This window comes from Penicillium odoratum (assembly GCF_028828045.1).
Source record: "Penicillium odoratum strain IBT 22623 chromosome Unknown utg000003l_segment0_segment0, whole genome shotgun sequence".
In the NCBI taxonomy this organism is placed as follows: domain Eukaryota; kingdom Fungi; phylum Ascomycota; class Eurotiomycetes; order Eurotiales; family Aspergillaceae; genus Penicillium; species Penicillium odoratum.
In genome coordinates this window covers 1,551,782-1,569,241 of record NW_026643145.1, presented here as the reverse complement: position 1 = coordinate 1,569,241, position 17,460 = coordinate 1,551,782, and the positions used below count along the sequence as shown (strand labels likewise).

Here is a 17,460-nt window from a genome sequence, read left to right as displayed (position 1 = left end):
AGACTTCGAAGTTCCCCACCGGCTCCACATAGCAACTATGGACTATTGCTTAAAGAGGATGGCATTTACACGCATATATTGTGGGCGCCTTAATGAGGAGTCAAACCTTGTATGGGGATATAGCGGTATTTAACAGACTGCCGTACAATGCTTAGAAACTTGGCGTTGTTTGAAACTTGATGTGGACAGTTCGGGTGCAATATGCTTATCTGGTGCATATAAACAAGTCATTCACTCTTCATGGGTCCGTTATTTCAAACGTGCATGTATCAATAACATTTAACGCCTCCGCATTGAACCATCAGAGCTACTGAACCAAATTATCTGGTCAGTATGTTGAAACTTATCTTCTTCGCTGCATTGAGTGCAGCCACCATCACGATTGTCGATCCTAGTGACTATGCCGATCTTTCCGCAGATGCGGCAGACGATGCTCTCACAGCAGACTGGGACTATGCGCCACTGTCATATCAGGCCTATGCAATCACTGGGCCCTATGTCTACAGCGGGGAAGACAAGGAACTTTCTCACCAGACATTCTCCGTTTCAGCCAACGACACTAGCGTGGTGGTAATCACTGAGAAATCACAAGTGAACATTTCCGATTCCACTATCATCAAGCACGGTTACTCCACCGACTTGTACCAGTCTAGTTTCTACGGACTGAACGCAGCAATTAATGTGGCCAATGCTTCGGTCGCCTATTTGGACAACATCAATGTCACCGTTCACAACGGAGCGGCTGATGTATATGTCTATGGCAACAACTCATACGCCTATGTTTCGGACTCTTCCTTATACAGCTCGGGCCCTGTCTCTCATGGACTGTATGCTGCTGGATATGGAACAGTTGTTGGCAAGAATCTCCAACATTACTCGGGAGCATACCGATCGTCGTCTTTCGCATGTGACAGTCCTAAAGGATATGTCTATGTATATGATTCCATCGCCCATACTGCTGGTATTGGGAGTGCCATATTTTACGGGCAAGGGACAATTTACGCAGAGAATGTGATTGGACATGCCCAAAAGGCTCCCATTGCGTTTTTGGACGGCGCCCAGATAGATATCCATGACTCAGACCTGACTGCTGGTTTGCTTGCAGGTGCCGTCATCTTCTCCTCGGGCACCCGTGAATCTGGATCTGAGATCAACTTTACGAATTCTCGACTAACAGTTCTGCCGGATGATGGGGCGGGCTTGTGGTTTGGAAATGTTATTGCCAGCGCGAGTCTCGTGCGCTCCCAAATCAATGTAACCTCGGGAATTCTGGTCGCTGCCAACTACTCGCAAGTGACACAAGACTTCACATATTTTGCGGACTCCACCGCTCCTGCTGAGGCCACTGTCAGTGTCTCCGAATCTCATTTGAAGGGAGATCTTGTCGCCTATAATGGAAGTACAATCAGCTGGACTCTGGGCAACTACTCCTCGTGGACAGGCTCGGCATACTCTGGATATGAGAAAGCGTACTTTTCTGTATCCCTTGATGCCACCTCTTCTTGGACTCTAACTCGGGACACTGTGTTGACAAATTTCACTGATGCGGATACGACGTTCTCGAATGTTTATAGTAAAGGCTTCAATATCTACTACGACTCGACTGCTAAGGGGTCTCAGTGGTTGAAGGGAGCAACTAAGAAGATGCATGGTGGAGGATTGCTGAAACCAGCGACCAAGAAGCAGTTGCAGCACCCCTATTAGTTATTCCAATGTATTTGCGGCCATGATATGTTGCTATGAGCCTTGTCAATGGTCATCTCTTCCTCGTGCTCTAATTTTTGCCATTCAAAATAGCAATCAATCCATTTTCAAGATTTTAAAAAGTATACAGCACTTGTAAAATTAATTTATCAAATATCTAACAAATAAATTCCTTGAAGAACCCGCTCCTATATATCTAAAAATTTACCGATACAAAGTTTCCAATTCAAACCGAGATTTCCTTCTCCTTCAAAATGGTCTGAAACTTTGATGTAGAATCAACCGGTGACTCAATCTGACCAAGGGGAGGAAGACAAGGAAGGGTTCTGGCGACACGAACAGCATCAAACACGCCATCGGATAGCGTGAAGATTTCGTCTATCTCTTCCAAAGTACGGCCTGATGTCTCCGGAAAAAGGAAATAGATCGCTGGGACCATCACGGCATTGAGCCCACCGAAAATCAAAAAGTATTTCTGACCGAGTTTGTCGAAGGCGAGCGGGGTGATGTGGGCAATCAAGATGCTGACAGCGCCTCCGATGCTGATGCTAACCGAGTTGATGGTGGCTCGTAAATGAAGAGGCGCAACCTCCGTGGCATATAAGTACGGAATACCACCAAAGCCGAGGATGTAGCTGAAATGAAAGAAGAAGAGGAAAAATACAGCAGCATGGCAAGCCTTGATGTTGTCGAGTTGAGATGTAAGAACGGCAATGCAGGCTAGGCATACGGCGTTCCCAATGGCGCTAGCCATCATTAGGCGTCGTCGTCCGACTCGTTCGATGACAAAGACACAGAGTACAGCACCGATGGGTCCGGCTAGCTGATACACGGCTGCCAGAAGTCTTGCCGTCGACTCCTCGAGGTCGAGGTCGTCCTCAAAGATTGCCGTGGCTGGGACTGAGTTAGTGAACAATCTCCCAGAAACGTGGAACCAAGGTAGGGCAAGAGTCGAAAACTTACTGTAAAAGGTAGTCACTGTAGCTCCAGTAAATTGTAAAAAGAGCAATCCACCGACAGCAAGGCATGCTCGGTGGAAAGTTCTCTGGGGCCCCATTTGGAATAATTGCTTGAACGCCGTGTTCCCACCAGCCAGACTTAGCGACGATTGCACTTCGCTGATCGTGGCTTCAATTTGAGCATCCTCAATATCGATGTCTGCAAGAGCTGCTAGGATGTACCTAGCCTCTGAAATCCGGTTTTTCTGAATTAACCAGCGAGGCGATTCCGGTAGAAGTATCACAAAGGTCAAAACAACGAACGAGAGAAGAGCTGGAAGTGCAAATGGAATACGCCATGCAATGCTGGTCGCAGTCTTGAGAGACATTCCATAGTCCAAAAACAAGGCGATAGCGCATCCAAAACCGCTAAATATCCCCTTGGTCACAACATGAGAGCCACGACGCTTGGCTGGGGAAGTCTCGGAAATCCAAAGAGGGATTGTGGCCAACAGGTCACCCGTGCCCATACCCATAAGCACCCGTGACACAATAAATTGTACCAATGAGTAAGAGGAAGCATTGAGCACATAACCGATTAGTTGGGTCGTTGCCCCAAGCATCATGGTACGTCGACGGCCCAGCCAATCGCCCAGCCAAATGCAAGAAAATGTCCCCAAGAATGAACCTATGGCAAACGCCGCCACGACAGTCCCTTCTAGCATGGACGCATAACCCTTGTTCTTGGCATGCTCCACATCCATCTCCGGAAAGCTTCTGTTGAAGCTATCCAAAGATAAAACTCCTCCCAGCGATGCGGTATTATAGCCAATGCTCAGGATGCCCGGCATCAATACCCCAATGATGGCCACAACGCTGAGACGAGTGCCTCGAAGACCAAGAAATCGTGCCATGATTGTGAGATATGTAGATCAACAGCCAAGACCTTTGCTCCCCAGAAAAGAACAAGGGATCGGCACGATCGACTTTTGGACGCGTAATGAGACAGGTGCAACGCGGGTCTGAAGAAGCTTAAGTAGATTCGTGTCTTGTGCCTTTTTATGAATGGGCCAAGTTTTGCCAGCATTTCAATACTTTGAAGACCGAAAGCCCAGACACTCGGAACTCGGCTCCAACAAGGCGTTAGCCTCTCACATTCCATTCCTGCATGAAATTCCCGCAACGAATCTAGAGTTGATTTAGCCAGGGTTGGTCTAGACTACTAGAAACAGTCAAAGTCATCTGCCAGGCTTTTACCATTCTTGTCAGTTGACTTGGAAACTGTAGAACCAGGGAAGTCAGTTGATATAAATATCTAATGAACGATCAATTTGATTGGTTGCATTGAACTATGTACTCCAATGTGCATAATAGACGATCTATTGAACGATAAGAAATAATTTTAGCCTAAAACCTAATTAAATATTCCGTAGAGCTCCATGCACGATCATGCAGAGATTATGCAGAGATAGTCACATACTTCAAATATTCAAATGTTCTTGAAATGAATCTGGACTTGGAATCATTCACCGCCCGGATACTTCATTTTTCTTTTCAACTCCATATGAACCGGGATATTGGAAGGGACAACAATGGTGCTTCTGATCTAATACATCCTTCCCCATTAAATTAACAGACAGGGCCTAGTCCAATCAATGACATAAATTTTCGATTCAAGTTATTTGTGTCTCGAGTCCCGACATCAACTCTCAGCAACGAGGTATAAACCCACAATGGCTAGCATTCTCCAGCCCAAATCCCAAACAACGGTCTTTCTAGACCAACCACCCAGCTGTCTCGAATTCTGCCCGGAGATCCGTGACCACTTTGTGGCCGGCACCTACCTTCTATCCGAGACGAAGAATGAGAGTGGAGAAACCCAGCAAACCAAAACTGGGAGTCTACAATTATGGAAATTAGACCCGAACACTAGCAAACTGTAAGTGGACATTGCAGGCTATGTCACGGGTTCATTTGCCCGGGAAGTTCTAGACTTGATATCAGGCATTCAAGCTAATTCTCATTCTTCAGATCCTTGGTACAAAGACTAGCCCTCCCCTATGCAGTCTTTGATCTCCACTTTCACCCAAGGGAGAAAAATAAGTTTGCCATCGTGGGTAGCACAGGGCTAGCGGCCTATTTCAGCGTCTCTGATGATCCTTCACCAACCATAACTCAGATATGGTCAAAGCAGATCCATGACGATACTTCCATTCCGGCCTTGTTTTTCGCATGGGCCCCTCAGGCCTGGTTCCCTCGATCAACATCTGATGGCTTTGCTGTCACGTTCTCGGACAGCCGCACGACTGTCTTTGGCACGGATGGAAATATCGAGGATGGACAGATCGCCGAGTGGGGGTCTTATCAGGCCCGTCAAGTGATCGAGGTCTGGTTTGTTGCGCTGGCTGCAATCAAACAGGGTCCCGGAGTGGAGAACACTGATACTATTCCTTTCATGTTTACAGGTGATGACTTTGGCTCTCTACATACTCGCCGCTTCCAGAATCATGAGCAGGGTGATGATGAAGAGTCGCTCGCACCCCTGCTGCTTGAGCATGATGATCGCGCCCGTCATCACACGGCCGGTGTAACAGCTATCCTGCCTCTCGGTGTCCCGATGGTGGATGATGCACCTATTCTGTTGACGGGAAGCTATGATGAGGGTCTACGGGTGTACCACGCCACTCGCCGGGGAGAGGTACTCGCTGAGCAATGCCTAGGTGGGGGAGTATGGCGGCTGCAGTTACTATCATCAAAGGAAGTCTCTAGTCCCAATGACTCGGAGCAGATTCTAGAGCGTCATTTTGTCGTTCTTGCGAGCTGTATGCACGCTGGGACGAGAGTTGTCCGGGTTACTCAAGGAAATCTTGGGCAGGGTCCTGTAGAGTGGGAGTGGGATCTTCAAATTCTGGCGGAGTTTACAGAGCACGAGAGCATGAATTATGCGAGTGATGTGTGGAAGGGCGCGAAGTCGGAACATTCAGATTCATTGCAACCGGCAGAGTTACTGTGTGTGTCAAGTAGCTTCTATGATCGTCGGGTTTGTGTTTGGCGAGTCAATGTATAGCGATTGAGTCAGTTCCACAACGACTTTGCTTTCTGACATCCACTACAATCCAAGGGACCAGATGATTTCTTAAATCTCATGTCATAAAGCGCTGGATCAAATTACTATGCATGCAACAGTCGTACAAGCACCTGTGCCGAGGACCAGGTCCAGACCAGAAAAAACGATGTGATCATTCATATCCATTCCTGAAGTACCACTGTCGTGATATTTCGTATTAAACAATTGTCTCCAACTCACGGGCGTAGCCTAGTGTATTCTCAATCACAGTGCCACTGGCCACCAGGATATCCTTCTCGGATCTGGTTGCCGCCTCGGGCTCAACAGGGAAGTGTATCCGTCCATCGCGAAGAATCCATCCACGCTGCTGCGCAAACTCAATGACTGCACCCTCGGACTCGAGGAAGAGAAGGTTCTTGGCGTTGGAGATGGGAAGGGAGGGGTAGGCCTTCTCCGAACAGTCTGCAATCTCGCTGCGAATGGTGCCGATAAGAACCTATTAGACAAGAGGGTAAGTAAACACGTCAAAGTCGACATTCAGCCATGAGAAATGTAGATAAACATGACTTACGTTGGAAAACAAGCCAAAGTCTTCATCTGGCACGCGCTCGGATGTCGTCTCCCGCCACACTTTATCATAGCTACCCTCCATCAGATTCCGCTCCAGTTCAACAGGGTACTTGATGTAGGTATCATCCTCAATGCGGCCACCCTTCAAGCTAGCCTCTTCCACCAGTCCCTCCAGCACGGTGTGGAAGTTGGCGCTGTCACCACTGCTCAAAAGTAGCAACAAGTACAATCCTGTGATCTTGCTGCGCTGGCTTGTGCTGAAGTCAACTTGAGATGAGGGCTGCTCTGGTCCGTCGACGTGTCGCTCGAGGTCGTAGAAGGGCTGCAGCTGTTGGTAATATCTTGTGAAGGTCTGGGCATCGGTTTGTCGGATCGAGGCGAGGGCGCCGAGCTCAAGTACCTGCCGAGCAATGACGACAAGCTGAGTAGGAGTGGAGGAAGTCGGTATCAAGGCATTTTGGATCAGAAGGGCGCGCTTGGCTTTGCTGAGAAGGTCGTTGGCGGCGTCGAGCTGTTTGCGCTCAAGAGCGTTTTGGAGCTCTGGGACAAGGGTCTTAAGGTCGGACATGATGTGTGTGGAGGATGGTGGAAGTAAAATTAAGAAATATGGAGGGATGGAGCTAGGCAATCTAGAGAGAGATTGCAAGCACAATCGAAATGATATGGAAAGCTGTGGATGGTGCGAGTTGGGCCAGCACTTGATGACATGACGGAGCTGCCGTGGGCGGTCAAGGCGGATTCACGTGACTGTTTACTTGCCAGTTGGTTTGGTTTTTCATTTGCGAAATTTACTTCGTGAATACACTTGATACTACTTTAGTACTGGAATGGTGAGGTAATTTGTCTCATATTTTATATAGTTATCGCCGTTATCACACTCACCCTTCAGAAGCGCAATACAAGTTGCCTTAGTGTCGAGAAAAACGGTGTACCCAACCCAGTCACCGGATCCCACCCAGCCGTGGCATTCCAACCAGCATTGTGAACAGGTGATCCTGCGCAACCTCGCGAACCACCGTCTATAATGTCTGTCCAACCAGTCTGCCCCGTTGTATACAGCCATGGGTTGAGAAATCCCAATCGCGGTTTCCCATGTGTCAACCGGATTGAATTTAACTGGGATATCAAACCAGCAATCACCGGTGCAGAAGCGCTAGATCAGCATCAGCATGGCCACACTCATCCGTTCCAAATGTATATATACCTTGTTCCTCCGACAGTCACATATACACCATGGTCTCGAACTATGAATCGGTTTGCTTGGGCTGAAATGTCGGGTATACCTCTCCCAGCAGCATTGAACAGTCCTTTCCATTGGGCACCATTTTTGGTTAGAAAACTTTCGACTAGAGTATCTTGGTAGGATGGCCGTTCAAAATACTCCGAGAATCCACCCCCAGAGAAGCTAATCGCCGTTTCTGGTTCACTCCCGAAAGTCCCACCGACGGATGTAACGAATGGACATGATGCAGGCCAATTAGGTATTAACTTGGCTTGATAGGTTCCATCATTACTTTCGCATGATTCTCCTGGTCCGGAATCGCCACTACTAAAAATCACAGACACTCCACGAGCACCGAGCTGTGCAAAGAGATTGCAGCATGCTAAGGCATATGACTTTGGGACGCTCTGCTCCGATTCGCCGTATGACATTGTTATAACGGCTGGGAGGTCCTTGTCAGGGAGGCCGGTCAGATAATGGAGCTGCTCGAGGTATGGCTCATTGGTCGAGGAACTAGCTGGATCTCCGCCATCGGGTATCAGGGGTCCTCGACCACCGGTTGTGTAATAGGTTACCAATGCGTGGTAAGCTATCGAAATGGCATACTGAACATCCAAACTGGCCTCAATGCTGTTCTTGAACGAGTTCTCGTCGTTTTGACCGCCATTTATCGATACCACTGTGAAGTTCGTATCCGTCTGATCGGGTGCGTAGACTTCCATGAAATGAAAAAAGTCACTATGGCGGGCGTACTGGTCCAAGAAACCCGCTATGCCTAGTCGATTCCGACAATCGGGTGTTGCCGTTGTTTTATCGAGGCCGTACAAATCTCGCAAGCAACTGGGTGTAACTACTCTTCCACAAGTTGCAGCAAAGTCTGCTGCTGTCGCGGAAGCCGGCCCATCGCCCAACCTGCGCAAAAGACCGGAATCGGCGAATCGAGTCGTTGGCTGAATCAACTGAATATGAGAGTGGATTGCACTTGGTATCGAATATCCAAGAGCTCTGACAACCGTGGTATCACTGTTATTATTCTTGTAGGAAAAGAACTCTGTCTTCAGCATTCGCTCCGCTTCAGCTACAACAGCTTGAAAGGTGACCCAGTTCCCGTCGACTTCGATGGAGTTCGGGGTGATGTTTTCTGAAAGTAACCAGGAAACAACCTGATTTGACACATTTGAGGATGGACGTAGCCGTTGTCTCACTTGCTCGCGGTTCATGTGTTGACCATAGCTAGGATGACCTGGTGTGGAGAGGTCAATGACATTTTGTTCGAATGCCGCTATGTCTAGTAGGTTCATCGCGAGTCGAAATTTTATCACAGCCGAGGGCGATGGCTTGTCGCCTTTTACCCAGCCAGATGGTGCATTGTCTAATTGTTCATGAATTTGAAAGCTGGAGATACCCGCCAGGGTCACTCTCACCCAGCACAAGACAAAAGTCTGATATAGAAACTTAGAGAAAATCATGTCTAACTACAAGTAGGTATGACTGATATTCAAAGAATCATTCAAAAGTTGCAGAGGCTAAGATCTTAAATATGAGTCTTTGTAAAGACAATCCCGGTATTTGAGAGATATCAGTAGGACCCTGTAGTTGGGTCACACAAGGCAATGGTGTGCTTGCACAACGGTCGCACTCGATAGTTTAATCCAGATTTATGAACTAAGTATTTAGAAATTTACTTGCTGTAAATGAAAAACTACATATAAACAAAAGGTCAAGTCACCCTCCATCTTCCTATGTGAGTTCACTAGCATCGTCAATATTTACATATTTGTGTTTTTATAGGATACAGATGTGGGTACCTGCACGGGTGTGTTTCAACTGGTTAGTGGTACTACCTAGATACAATCCCAACACGATTGAGTGCCATTGATAAGAGTATTCATGATAGTAGTTGCCTAGTGGGATATCGATTTATTACTGAATGAGTATTATCTATGATGAATATAGATCTCATCTTTGTGAGTCTAGGCCCTTTAATAATTTCCTGTGGATATAACGTATCGCCAACGTGTAACTTCACGAGCCAAGACCAAGATAGTTTTGTGGATCCTCGGAACTGAAATCGGGGGATTATTTCAAGCTCTTGGAAAACGCTGGAAGTTGCTCATCACCATCACCATGAAATGAATGACTATGTACGGCAGCGCGGGATATTGGTGCCTTCACGCCTGAGGCATCAAGCGGATCATCCAAAGTTCCGAGATGCGGGATGATCGACGTCACGGCCCAATGCAAGCATGAGCTTGTACAAGTCTCGCTCTCCATTCTCCACAATTAAAGACCCTGGCGTTTGGACGGTAAATTTGTGGAAACTCTCGATCAGGTATGTCTATATGTCAATTTGTTGTATTGTAGAGAGCTCTCAGCCTGTCAAGGTTTCAGACTCTCCACAGACCTAGTGCGTGGAGTTTGTGCATGTTGACAGGTCTTAGCTTTACAAGCTCTTTGCGAATACTTGTATCTCATCAGCCTTATTTGGTCCTTCACTTCAAACCAATAGTCCCATTGATTTGCAAGCAAGTCAATAATTAATCGCGGGGTGGCATGATTCATCTGAGAGTGAATCGACGTCATTCCTACTAAAGTACATTTGACGTTCCGATTGATACCGTCATCTTTCAACTTCTCCAACCAAAGCTTCCAACTGCATCATTATCTACCATGGCGGATTCGGAAGTCCAACAAGCCCGCCGGCTCTCAGCCGACAACCAAACTATCTCGAAGTCTGATATTCCCCTGAAGGAGCGGTTCTTCCGATACTTCCAAGAGGAAATCACTTGTATGTGCTCCCAGACCCCAGTTCACCCCCTACGTATAAGCAACTTCTTACACTGACCTACCAGCCTTGCAAAACTCGATGGACCGTCTCGCAGACACGTCCTTGGTGGGTGGAGAACGAGCGGATGCGACAGATCACTGTCTTGCAGGAATCGTTCGTCTCTCGAACGAAGTAAAAGATGCAGCCAGCTATATTCCAACCTACGACCAAAGGGTTTATGCTGAGGTACATAATGGAAATTTGAATGCAAGCTTCGTAGCTGACCACTCCTTCCCAGGCCATCAAAGCTTTACAGGACAAACTGACCGAGACCCGTGCGTCATTCGAGCCTCGTTCGAAATTCAGCTTCAAGACAAAGAAGAATGCGTCTGCTATTTCTTTGCGTGATGCAGCGACTTTGGCTGCCCAAGGCCGCCGGAGTATCCCCGGCTATCAGTCCCCAGGAGCATCCTCGGTCGGTTCTTCTGCAAATAATACCCCAAACTATCCTTCCACCCCGTTGAACGAGCCAGACAAACAGCATTGGGAAAGACCGGAGATTGCGCCCACCTCGGGCCCAGCAACATTTACTGGGGGCAATGAGAAAGAAGCGAAGCCCACGGGTTTCGCAGCCACCGGAATATCTTCAGTTTCGGTGAACAACCACCACAATCTACACATCATGCTTCCCGCTTCTGGCTCAACTTCTGCAGTTCCGGCTTCAATGACTTCCCTAAGGCACTGCATCGTGGACATGTCCATTCCCACCGCGAATGGAAAACCATATGCCAGTTTGACTATACGGGATATCAAGCAGAGTCTTTTAATCTGCAACCAAGTCAATGGTCCTGCCCACATTACTGGCGTTGAAAACAGCATCATTGTAGTCTCATGCCGCCAGTTCCGCATGCACCACTGCAAGAATGTCGATGTCTATCTCAGCTGCTCAAGCAACCCAATAATTGAGGACTGTTCGAATGTTCGCTTTGGTCGGATTCCAAAAGCTCACGTGAGTTGATCAACTGCTTTCACTTCTGATATAATATGCTGATTTATATTTTTTTCGTAGTCTCTGGATCATGACTGCCCGGATCACCAAGACCGCTGGAGCCAAGTGGAGGATTTTAAATGGATCAAACCCGAACCTAGTCCCAACTGGAGTCTACTGGACCCAAGCGATGCCATACCAGAGGAAGTCTGGACAGAAATTGTTCCCGGCGGGCCGGGCTGGTCACTTGACGACATTCTGCGAGCCATCAAAATTCAAACATAGTTTTCTAGTTTTCGTTTCGGTCTCCGACAAAAAAAAACAATTAATACCTGAACTTAGTTGACTACCGTGATCGACTTACCCTTTTTTCTCAAACATTCTCAAACATTTACTTTCACTTGATGCCCATCATGCTTTCGATTAACTCATTCCATGCCATGCTCTGTTGATATTACTCTGTTCGGTGCAATCCAATTACTTATTGATGGCAATCTCCGGGTTGATGTGTGATTTTATGTTTATTCGATGTATTACCAATACAAGGAAACGTAGTATGGTGAAACGTCCCTGCGATGTATTCAGTGCTCTAGCACTGGAGGCTTCCCGCCGTACGTTTTGTACGGCGCCTAGACCAACCATGTAATGTTTTTACTATGCATACCCTGTCTCCTACTCAGTCTCCCGCCTAGTGCCCCGCCTAGTACTCTAATATGCAGACGACCCTTCAGGTCTCTTGAATTAGAATAGGGCCGGGTGGCTCGACAAGGCCTCGTTGGAAAAACACAATAAGGTGCATTAAGGAAGTCAGTCGGCCACTCATGACCTATTAATACAAAGCTAATAGCAACTCACAATATTGCGTCATCATTACAGCCTATTCCAAGGCTATACATATAATCTAACAGAATTGATCTATCGCTAAACCACCAAAAACATTCATCTCATCAGAAATCGGTCAGATCTGCAGATGCATCTCCCGAGAAGACCTCCAAACCCGAAACGAAATCATTCCACAGCGCCTTCGAAGTCATAGGAGCATTGCTATAAGGCTGGACACCAGAAGCGAGCAAAAGATCCTTTAGCTGAGGAAGCAAGGCATCGGTGGCTTGGGCTTCCATTTCGCGTTGAATTTCTCTGCTGAGTCCACCCTTTTCAACATACCATGCAGAGTCTTCCTTCATAACCCCGCTCTCGTAAAGGTTGAGCAGCTTAATGTCGATATTGGCCTCCAGGGCGGCCTCATATGCCATTCTGTGTCCAATTGCTTCAACCAAGGGGAGAGCGAGTGGGAGAATATCACGATTGAATGCTTCACTTCGGTGAGCTCCATTCGCACCTTGTTGCAGGAGGGTTCTCGCTTCAGAGAAGAGAGAGGTCTCATGTCGAGCAATGGGGCTGTTTGGATCCTTTGGTGGTGGCATTTGATAACGGCCAATCAACAATTCGGATGCGAGTCCTAGAATTCATTTTGGTTTCAGTCCCTCAACAGAGGTTTCGGGTTTCAGTAACGTACGTATAGCAAGAACCCGAATATCACCCTCTGCGGTCGAAGCACCGCGCATTTCCAGCTAAAAGAAAATTGGATCAGTCACTGACAACGTGCACAGGAAATACTAGGATCTTACCTCCATCTGCAGAATCTGGTTAATCTCATAATGTCCTTGCCATCCACACCGCTCATTCATAGCCCTGACACTTTTGCTGAAATGACCAAGCGCAACGGCTTTGAAAGCCGTAGCTATACCATGACGCACCCGGGGATCCACGCTCTGTTCTCGGAACGCAATCGCCGCGGAAACCGCAAATGCTTCTAGCACACTGTACTGGGCGACGGAGTGTAGAATGGGCATCTGTTGAGTTCGGAACTCAATAACTGCAACTGGGCTTCCACCTTGGCCACTGACAAGTCTGTTCTGGCTGAAAGCCGCGGCATTGAATGTGGCGAGCTTGAGACATGGGACAACACAAGCTGAGAGGAAGAGAGTTCCTACTGCCACTCGGTGGATTGAGGATAAGAAGCCTTCGCGCTTGTTTTCTGTTTCCTCTAAGCTGCCAAGGAGGGCGGATTTCGGGAGACGGACGTGATCGAAGTATGTAATAGCATGGTCGACTGGGTGGGCACCTGTTCGTTGAGGTAGAGCCCTTTTCAATGAATTAGCTTATGTCTTGGACGTGAGGGTTCTCGGGAGCTCACTTCGCGATAACACCCTTGCACATCTCTTCTCCGTTTCCAAGTTGGACGAGGAATGGCCGGATTCCACAGTCTTTATCCTCATTCACGAGACGAGCCATTACAATTGCAACTACTGGTAGACCACCCCGCGGTGTAGTTGGTGGCATAACCCTAGTCTTCCGTCAGCCAATTTTCAGACAGTTGAACTCGACAGATTCGGCTTACTTCGCATCATTCGGCGTTGGAGTGTGAAGGTCAATGTCACCATTGGGCAGAATCGTCGCGGTTGTCTGGATATTCCGTGCGTCTAACCCATGATTGACTTCAGTCAACATAAATTGCGCCCTGGGCGTGGATATCCACACCATGTCAGCTATGAATCTGAAAGTGTTTGGTGATTTGCTTGAAGATGAACTCACGAGATATCGAAATCCAAGGCAGATTGGATAATCGACTGGAGCTCCGGACGCTTCAAGGAAAAAGGAGCCAGCGTGCCCACAAAGAGATTGCACTGGATGCTCAGGAGAGTGAAAGCACCACCATCCATAGCGATTAAATTCTGCAGGTGCAGTTTCCAGAATTTAGGAGTTATATATAGAACATCCTTGAGTGTCAACCCTGTTTTTTTTTGGTTATCATAATATTAGAGAGTATATGGAGACATAAGAGCATACCGTATCCGTTGGCAAAAGCCTTCGCTCTCTGGTAAGTCAGTTTGGTAGTTTCCTCCACACTGAAAGTGCGAGGGGTAGGTTTGAAGAGCTCTGAACGTGCTAGATCATCGAGGGCAGGGATCGACTGTGTCAGCAGCTGCAGCTGTTCCTGTAATCCGTTTTCCATATTGCACGATTATAATGTAAGAAATTGAACAAATTCACGATATCTGGATCAAAGAGCGAACCTAAGAGTAAATAAACTACCAGAAATCCCTTTCGCCAAATTTCAAGTGGCTTACTGCGCTTCTTCAATAAAAGCAGATCGGGGTTGAAGAAGTGGCGTTTGGCACCACAGTGGAGCAATGAACAACGAAACTCCTGCCATTTCTGGGTATACCGACTGTAATTTTTCCGTATATGAACCTGGCTCTTGGGAATTGGTGGCTAGCTGATTCTCCATCGTCTATTGATCTGGAGTGGGTAAAATACTGTATAATATTGGGTCAAGAACTACAGCTGGAGATAAGTGGAGCGCTGACTACGTTTGCTTTTGTCCTTTGGTCCCTTGAACTGAAACCAATCTGAAATTTCTCACTTGCTTCCTATTTAGAAGGATTTGAAGGAAAGATTTTGATTTACTTGAAAATTGCCCAGAACCTTGTACTTAGAGTTAGTGAATCTTCACTCATAAATATGCTGTTCCAAAACGAGCCTTTTTTGGTGGATTCCAGCGCTTATTGGTGTTGGGAATCCTCCTAAATGGAGACGAGTGGCTTAAAGGATGATCTTCCGAGATAATCCGTTCTTAATTAGGTAGCACATTTCAATATGACGTCTCACATGTTTACTATATTCAACCCTGTACTATGGAATATTTTAGTACTGCTAATAACATTAAACGTCCGGTGTTTTAACATCAATCTAAATAGCAGCTACCTTAAAATAAAAAAAGAATCTTCATTGGCAATAACAATCAGTTATAATATTTTTTATCTACGGATATTATTTCTTCCTCGCCAAATGTCTCCACTTATCGAAGCTTTTACCGGGTATTTCTCTTCAGACGGAGACGAACGCCTCCATTTCGATTAAGAAGGGATGGATCTTTGGATCGGGAGACCCAAAAGAGGCGTGCAATAGGACCTAAAAAACGCCACACATGCTAGCGCGATCAATGACAGAATAATTTTCTATTTTCTCTGAATAGTGGATTTGACAATGGCATATAGGAAATCATGGAACCTTATCAAGGGCCGTGCCTTCACCGCTACTTTTTGATTTACTTTTGAAGGCTATTCACTACATGGCCAAAGGGGGAGAAGCTCAGAAGAGAACGCTGTTATACTCGAAAATAATGCCTGGTGGATGCATTTCACTCACTTGGTAGTCCTCCAATCATCTCATTACGTTCTAGAGTTGCCACTAGGGTCAATCACATGTATAAGGTGTGTGTGGGTCGATTGTACTAGTAGGTGATCTCAGTGCTTAATTAGTCCTCAGTGTAGATGACATCTCTAGGTTAGACTATTGATGCTGTTTCGCCCACAGTAATGCTAGGTAGCTGTCAAACTTAAATCTCGTTTGCATGTGCATACGCGATGTGCTTGTTTTTCTGTTTTATTTTCTCTTTCCAAAATGAAACACTTCCAAGGTTGGTACGTATAGATAGTTGTTGGTGGCGCTTTGTACTTTTATCTAAGACAACCCGACGGAAATCCGCTACCGAGATAGTTGTATGATCCAAATAACAATTACCATTGCTTTTGTTATTATTGCACGGAAAGGTAATTTCATCAGAAATTATAAGTACATATATTGCAATACATCGAATTAGACACTGCTCCATGTGGTAGGAAGTGTACGATATTTTTTTGCGTGCATCCCGAGATCCTGGAACACGGTTTCATTGCCTGCATGAACGACGCATTAGCTATAATATCAAGGAAAGCAGAACATGAGAAAGCTTACCCTGCAGGTGCTCGATTCGATGTTCGTTCTCTTCAGCAAGTCTCTCAAGCTCCTGTCCAGGCTCTGGCTCACCGAGCGGCTTGTTCCCTTCGGCCGTCGCGGCTTTGCCCCAACTGTTCATCGCGCCTCCAATCATCAAAATTTGCGCATTCGGATAATTGATGAATTCCGGCTGCAAGGGAACCCATCGGAGATCACCGAATTTCTCAAGCACGCTGCACAGGCATCAGTACACGTGCCTCGCATATGAAAAATTAAACTTACGATTTGGGGTACGCAGCAGCCTTTGGTAGTTGGCCCGAAGGTGGACCAGGGAACTTGGGATTTTTCGACTGAACGATCCAGCTGCCTCGCTGGTAGAGACCAAAGTTCTCTTGGATTTCACCTATATTGGCAGGGATTGTTACTTCGTATGCAAGATGAGATGACTTTTTCGCTAATGTGATCGCATAGACGCCTTCTGCATATGGTCTGGCCTCTTCAGTGGTACGTTCGCCCCGGGTAGCAGTCTGATATGTACTGCTCGCGACAAAGTTTTCTTGAAGATCCTTCACTGATTGTTCTACTTTCTCCACAAATGCCATGTCTCGTTCCTTACCTGAAGTAGGGAACTTCTTCTTCGGGAGCATCAGCAAGCGGCATTGGGCATCCTTGTCCATTGGACCCTGATTATTGTCCAATTCAGCACCGAGTGGAATAGGACGAAGTACGAAGAAGCTTCGTGCTACGTCACCCATGCTGTGCGGATCATCTATATTGACACGCGGACGGAAGAAAAAGTAGATGATGCCCTTTTCCATAATGGTGGATGGAACAGCACTCTCCCTGTCTTTAGATATGCGGACACCAGACTCCTCGTACAGGCCAGACTCGGCAGGCTGTTCGATGGGAATGCTGCTTCCTGGAACACTTCCCATTCTGGGCTGTGCACCAATTGGTTGAAAGTCTGGGAGATCATTTGCGGCTGGCTTGGAAACGGATCCGATCTGATGGGCTGGAGGAAAGGATGGATCAACTGGATCGGGGGTTCCAGGAACACCACCTGACATCCTCTGTTCAACGGGCTTTGTTGCAGACATCCCACCCATTGATGGATCTGCACTGTCCTCTGTCTTCGACTCCTCCTGAATCTCTCTCTGCTTGCTGGGCTGCGGAGATTTTTCTGGCTGGGCTTTACGCTTAGAGCCAGCAGAATCCTTCTCACTCCCACTGCCCTCCATGAGTCCCGTGATGGCTTTTTTGGCCTTCTTGGCGGCCTGGCGTGCCGATGCTCGAGTAGCCATAGTGATGCCGAGTTTCTGCCCAAAAATCAAGAACTGGCAGTGATGGGTAATTACGATGATGAAGGAATTTCTCTGCAAGTCAGACAGCCACTGGTTATTATTTGCAGGATGGGCAATCTGG

General features: G+C 47.1%; 8 protein-coding genes across 8 annotated transcripts; 3 read left to right on the top strand and 5 right to left on the bottom strand.

Moving 5' to 3' along the window:
- Nucleotides 1-333: 333 nt before the first annotated feature.
- N7520_003826 (uncharacterized protein) lies at nt 334-1,704 on the top strand (the record flags this gene model as incomplete). The annotated part of the gene is made up of 1 exon (XM_057137761.1): nt 334-1,704. The coding sequence occupies one exon, from the start codon at nt 334-336 to the stop codon at nt 1,702-1,704; it is 1,371 nt and encodes a 456-aa protein (XP_056998226.1).
- Nucleotides 1,705-1,930: 226 nt separating this feature from the next.
- On the bottom strand, nt 1,931-3,556 carry N7520_003825 (uncharacterized protein; the record flags this gene model as incomplete). Its single annotated transcript, XM_057137760.1, has 2 exons — nt 1,931-2,598; nt 2,668-3,556. The coding sequence occupies 2 exons, from the start codon at nt 3,554-3,556 to the stop codon at nt 1,931-1,933; spliced, it is 1,557 nt and encodes a 518-aa protein (XP_056998225.1).
- An 819-nt stretch (nt 3,557-4,375) lies between these two features.
- Nucleotides 4,376-5,709, top strand: N7520_003824 (uncharacterized protein; the record flags this gene model as incomplete). Its single annotated transcript, XM_057137759.1, has 2 exons — nt 4,376-4,581; nt 4,674-5,709. 2 exons carry the CDS (start codon nt 4,376-4,378, stop codon nt 5,707-5,709), a joined length of 1,242 nt encoding a protein of 413 aa, XP_056998224.1.
- A 217-nt stretch (nt 5,710-5,926) lies between these two features.
- Nucleotides 5,927-6,847, bottom strand: rpnL (proteasome regulatory particle lid subunit rpnL; the record flags this gene model as incomplete). The annotated part of the gene is made up of 2 exons (XM_057137758.1): nt 5,927-6,205; nt 6,281-6,847. The coding sequence occupies 2 exons, from the start codon at nt 6,845-6,847 to the stop codon at nt 5,927-5,929; spliced, it is 846 nt and encodes a 281-aa protein (XP_056998223.1).
- A 317-nt stretch (nt 6,848-7,164) lies between these two features.
- N7520_003822 (S53 family peptidase) lies at nt 7,165-8,970 on the bottom strand (the record flags this gene model as incomplete). Its single annotated transcript, XM_057137757.1, has 2 exons — nt 7,165-7,432; nt 7,484-8,970. The coding sequence occupies 2 exons, from the start codon at nt 8,968-8,970 to the stop codon at nt 7,165-7,167; spliced, it is 1,755 nt and encodes a 584-aa protein (XP_056998222.1).
- Nucleotides 8,971-10,171: 1,201 nt separating this feature from the next.
- On the top strand, nt 10,172-11,541 carry N7520_003821 (putative tubulin-specific chaperone c; the record flags this gene model as incomplete). Its single annotated transcript, XM_057137756.1, has 4 exons — nt 10,172-10,289; nt 10,354-10,514; nt 10,567-11,277; nt 11,338-11,541. 4 exons carry the CDS (start codon nt 10,172-10,174, stop codon nt 11,539-11,541), a joined length of 1,194 nt encoding a protein of 397 aa, XP_056998221.1.
- A 662-nt stretch (nt 11,542-12,203) lies between these two features.
- N7520_003820 (Acyl-CoA dehydrogenase/oxidase) lies at nt 12,204-14,272 on the bottom strand (the record flags this gene model as incomplete). The annotated part of the gene is made up of 7 exons (XM_057137755.1): nt 12,204-12,715; nt 12,773-12,827; nt 12,885-13,401; nt 13,454-13,603; nt 13,658-13,777; nt 13,852-14,050; nt 14,095-14,272. The coding sequence occupies 7 exons, from the start codon at nt 14,270-14,272 to the stop codon at nt 12,204-12,206; spliced, it is 1,731 nt and encodes a 576-aa protein (XP_056998220.1).
- A 1,646-nt stretch (nt 14,273-15,918) lies between these two features.
- Nucleotides 15,919-17,339, bottom strand: N7520_003819 (uncharacterized protein; the record flags this gene model as incomplete). Its single annotated transcript, XM_057137754.1, has 3 exons — nt 15,919-15,998; nt 16,057-16,271; nt 16,321-17,339. The coding sequence occupies 3 exons, from the start codon at nt 17,337-17,339 to the stop codon at nt 15,919-15,921; spliced, it is 1,314 nt and encodes a 437-aa protein (XP_056998219.1).
- Nucleotides 17,340-17,460: the final 121 nt, after the last annotated feature.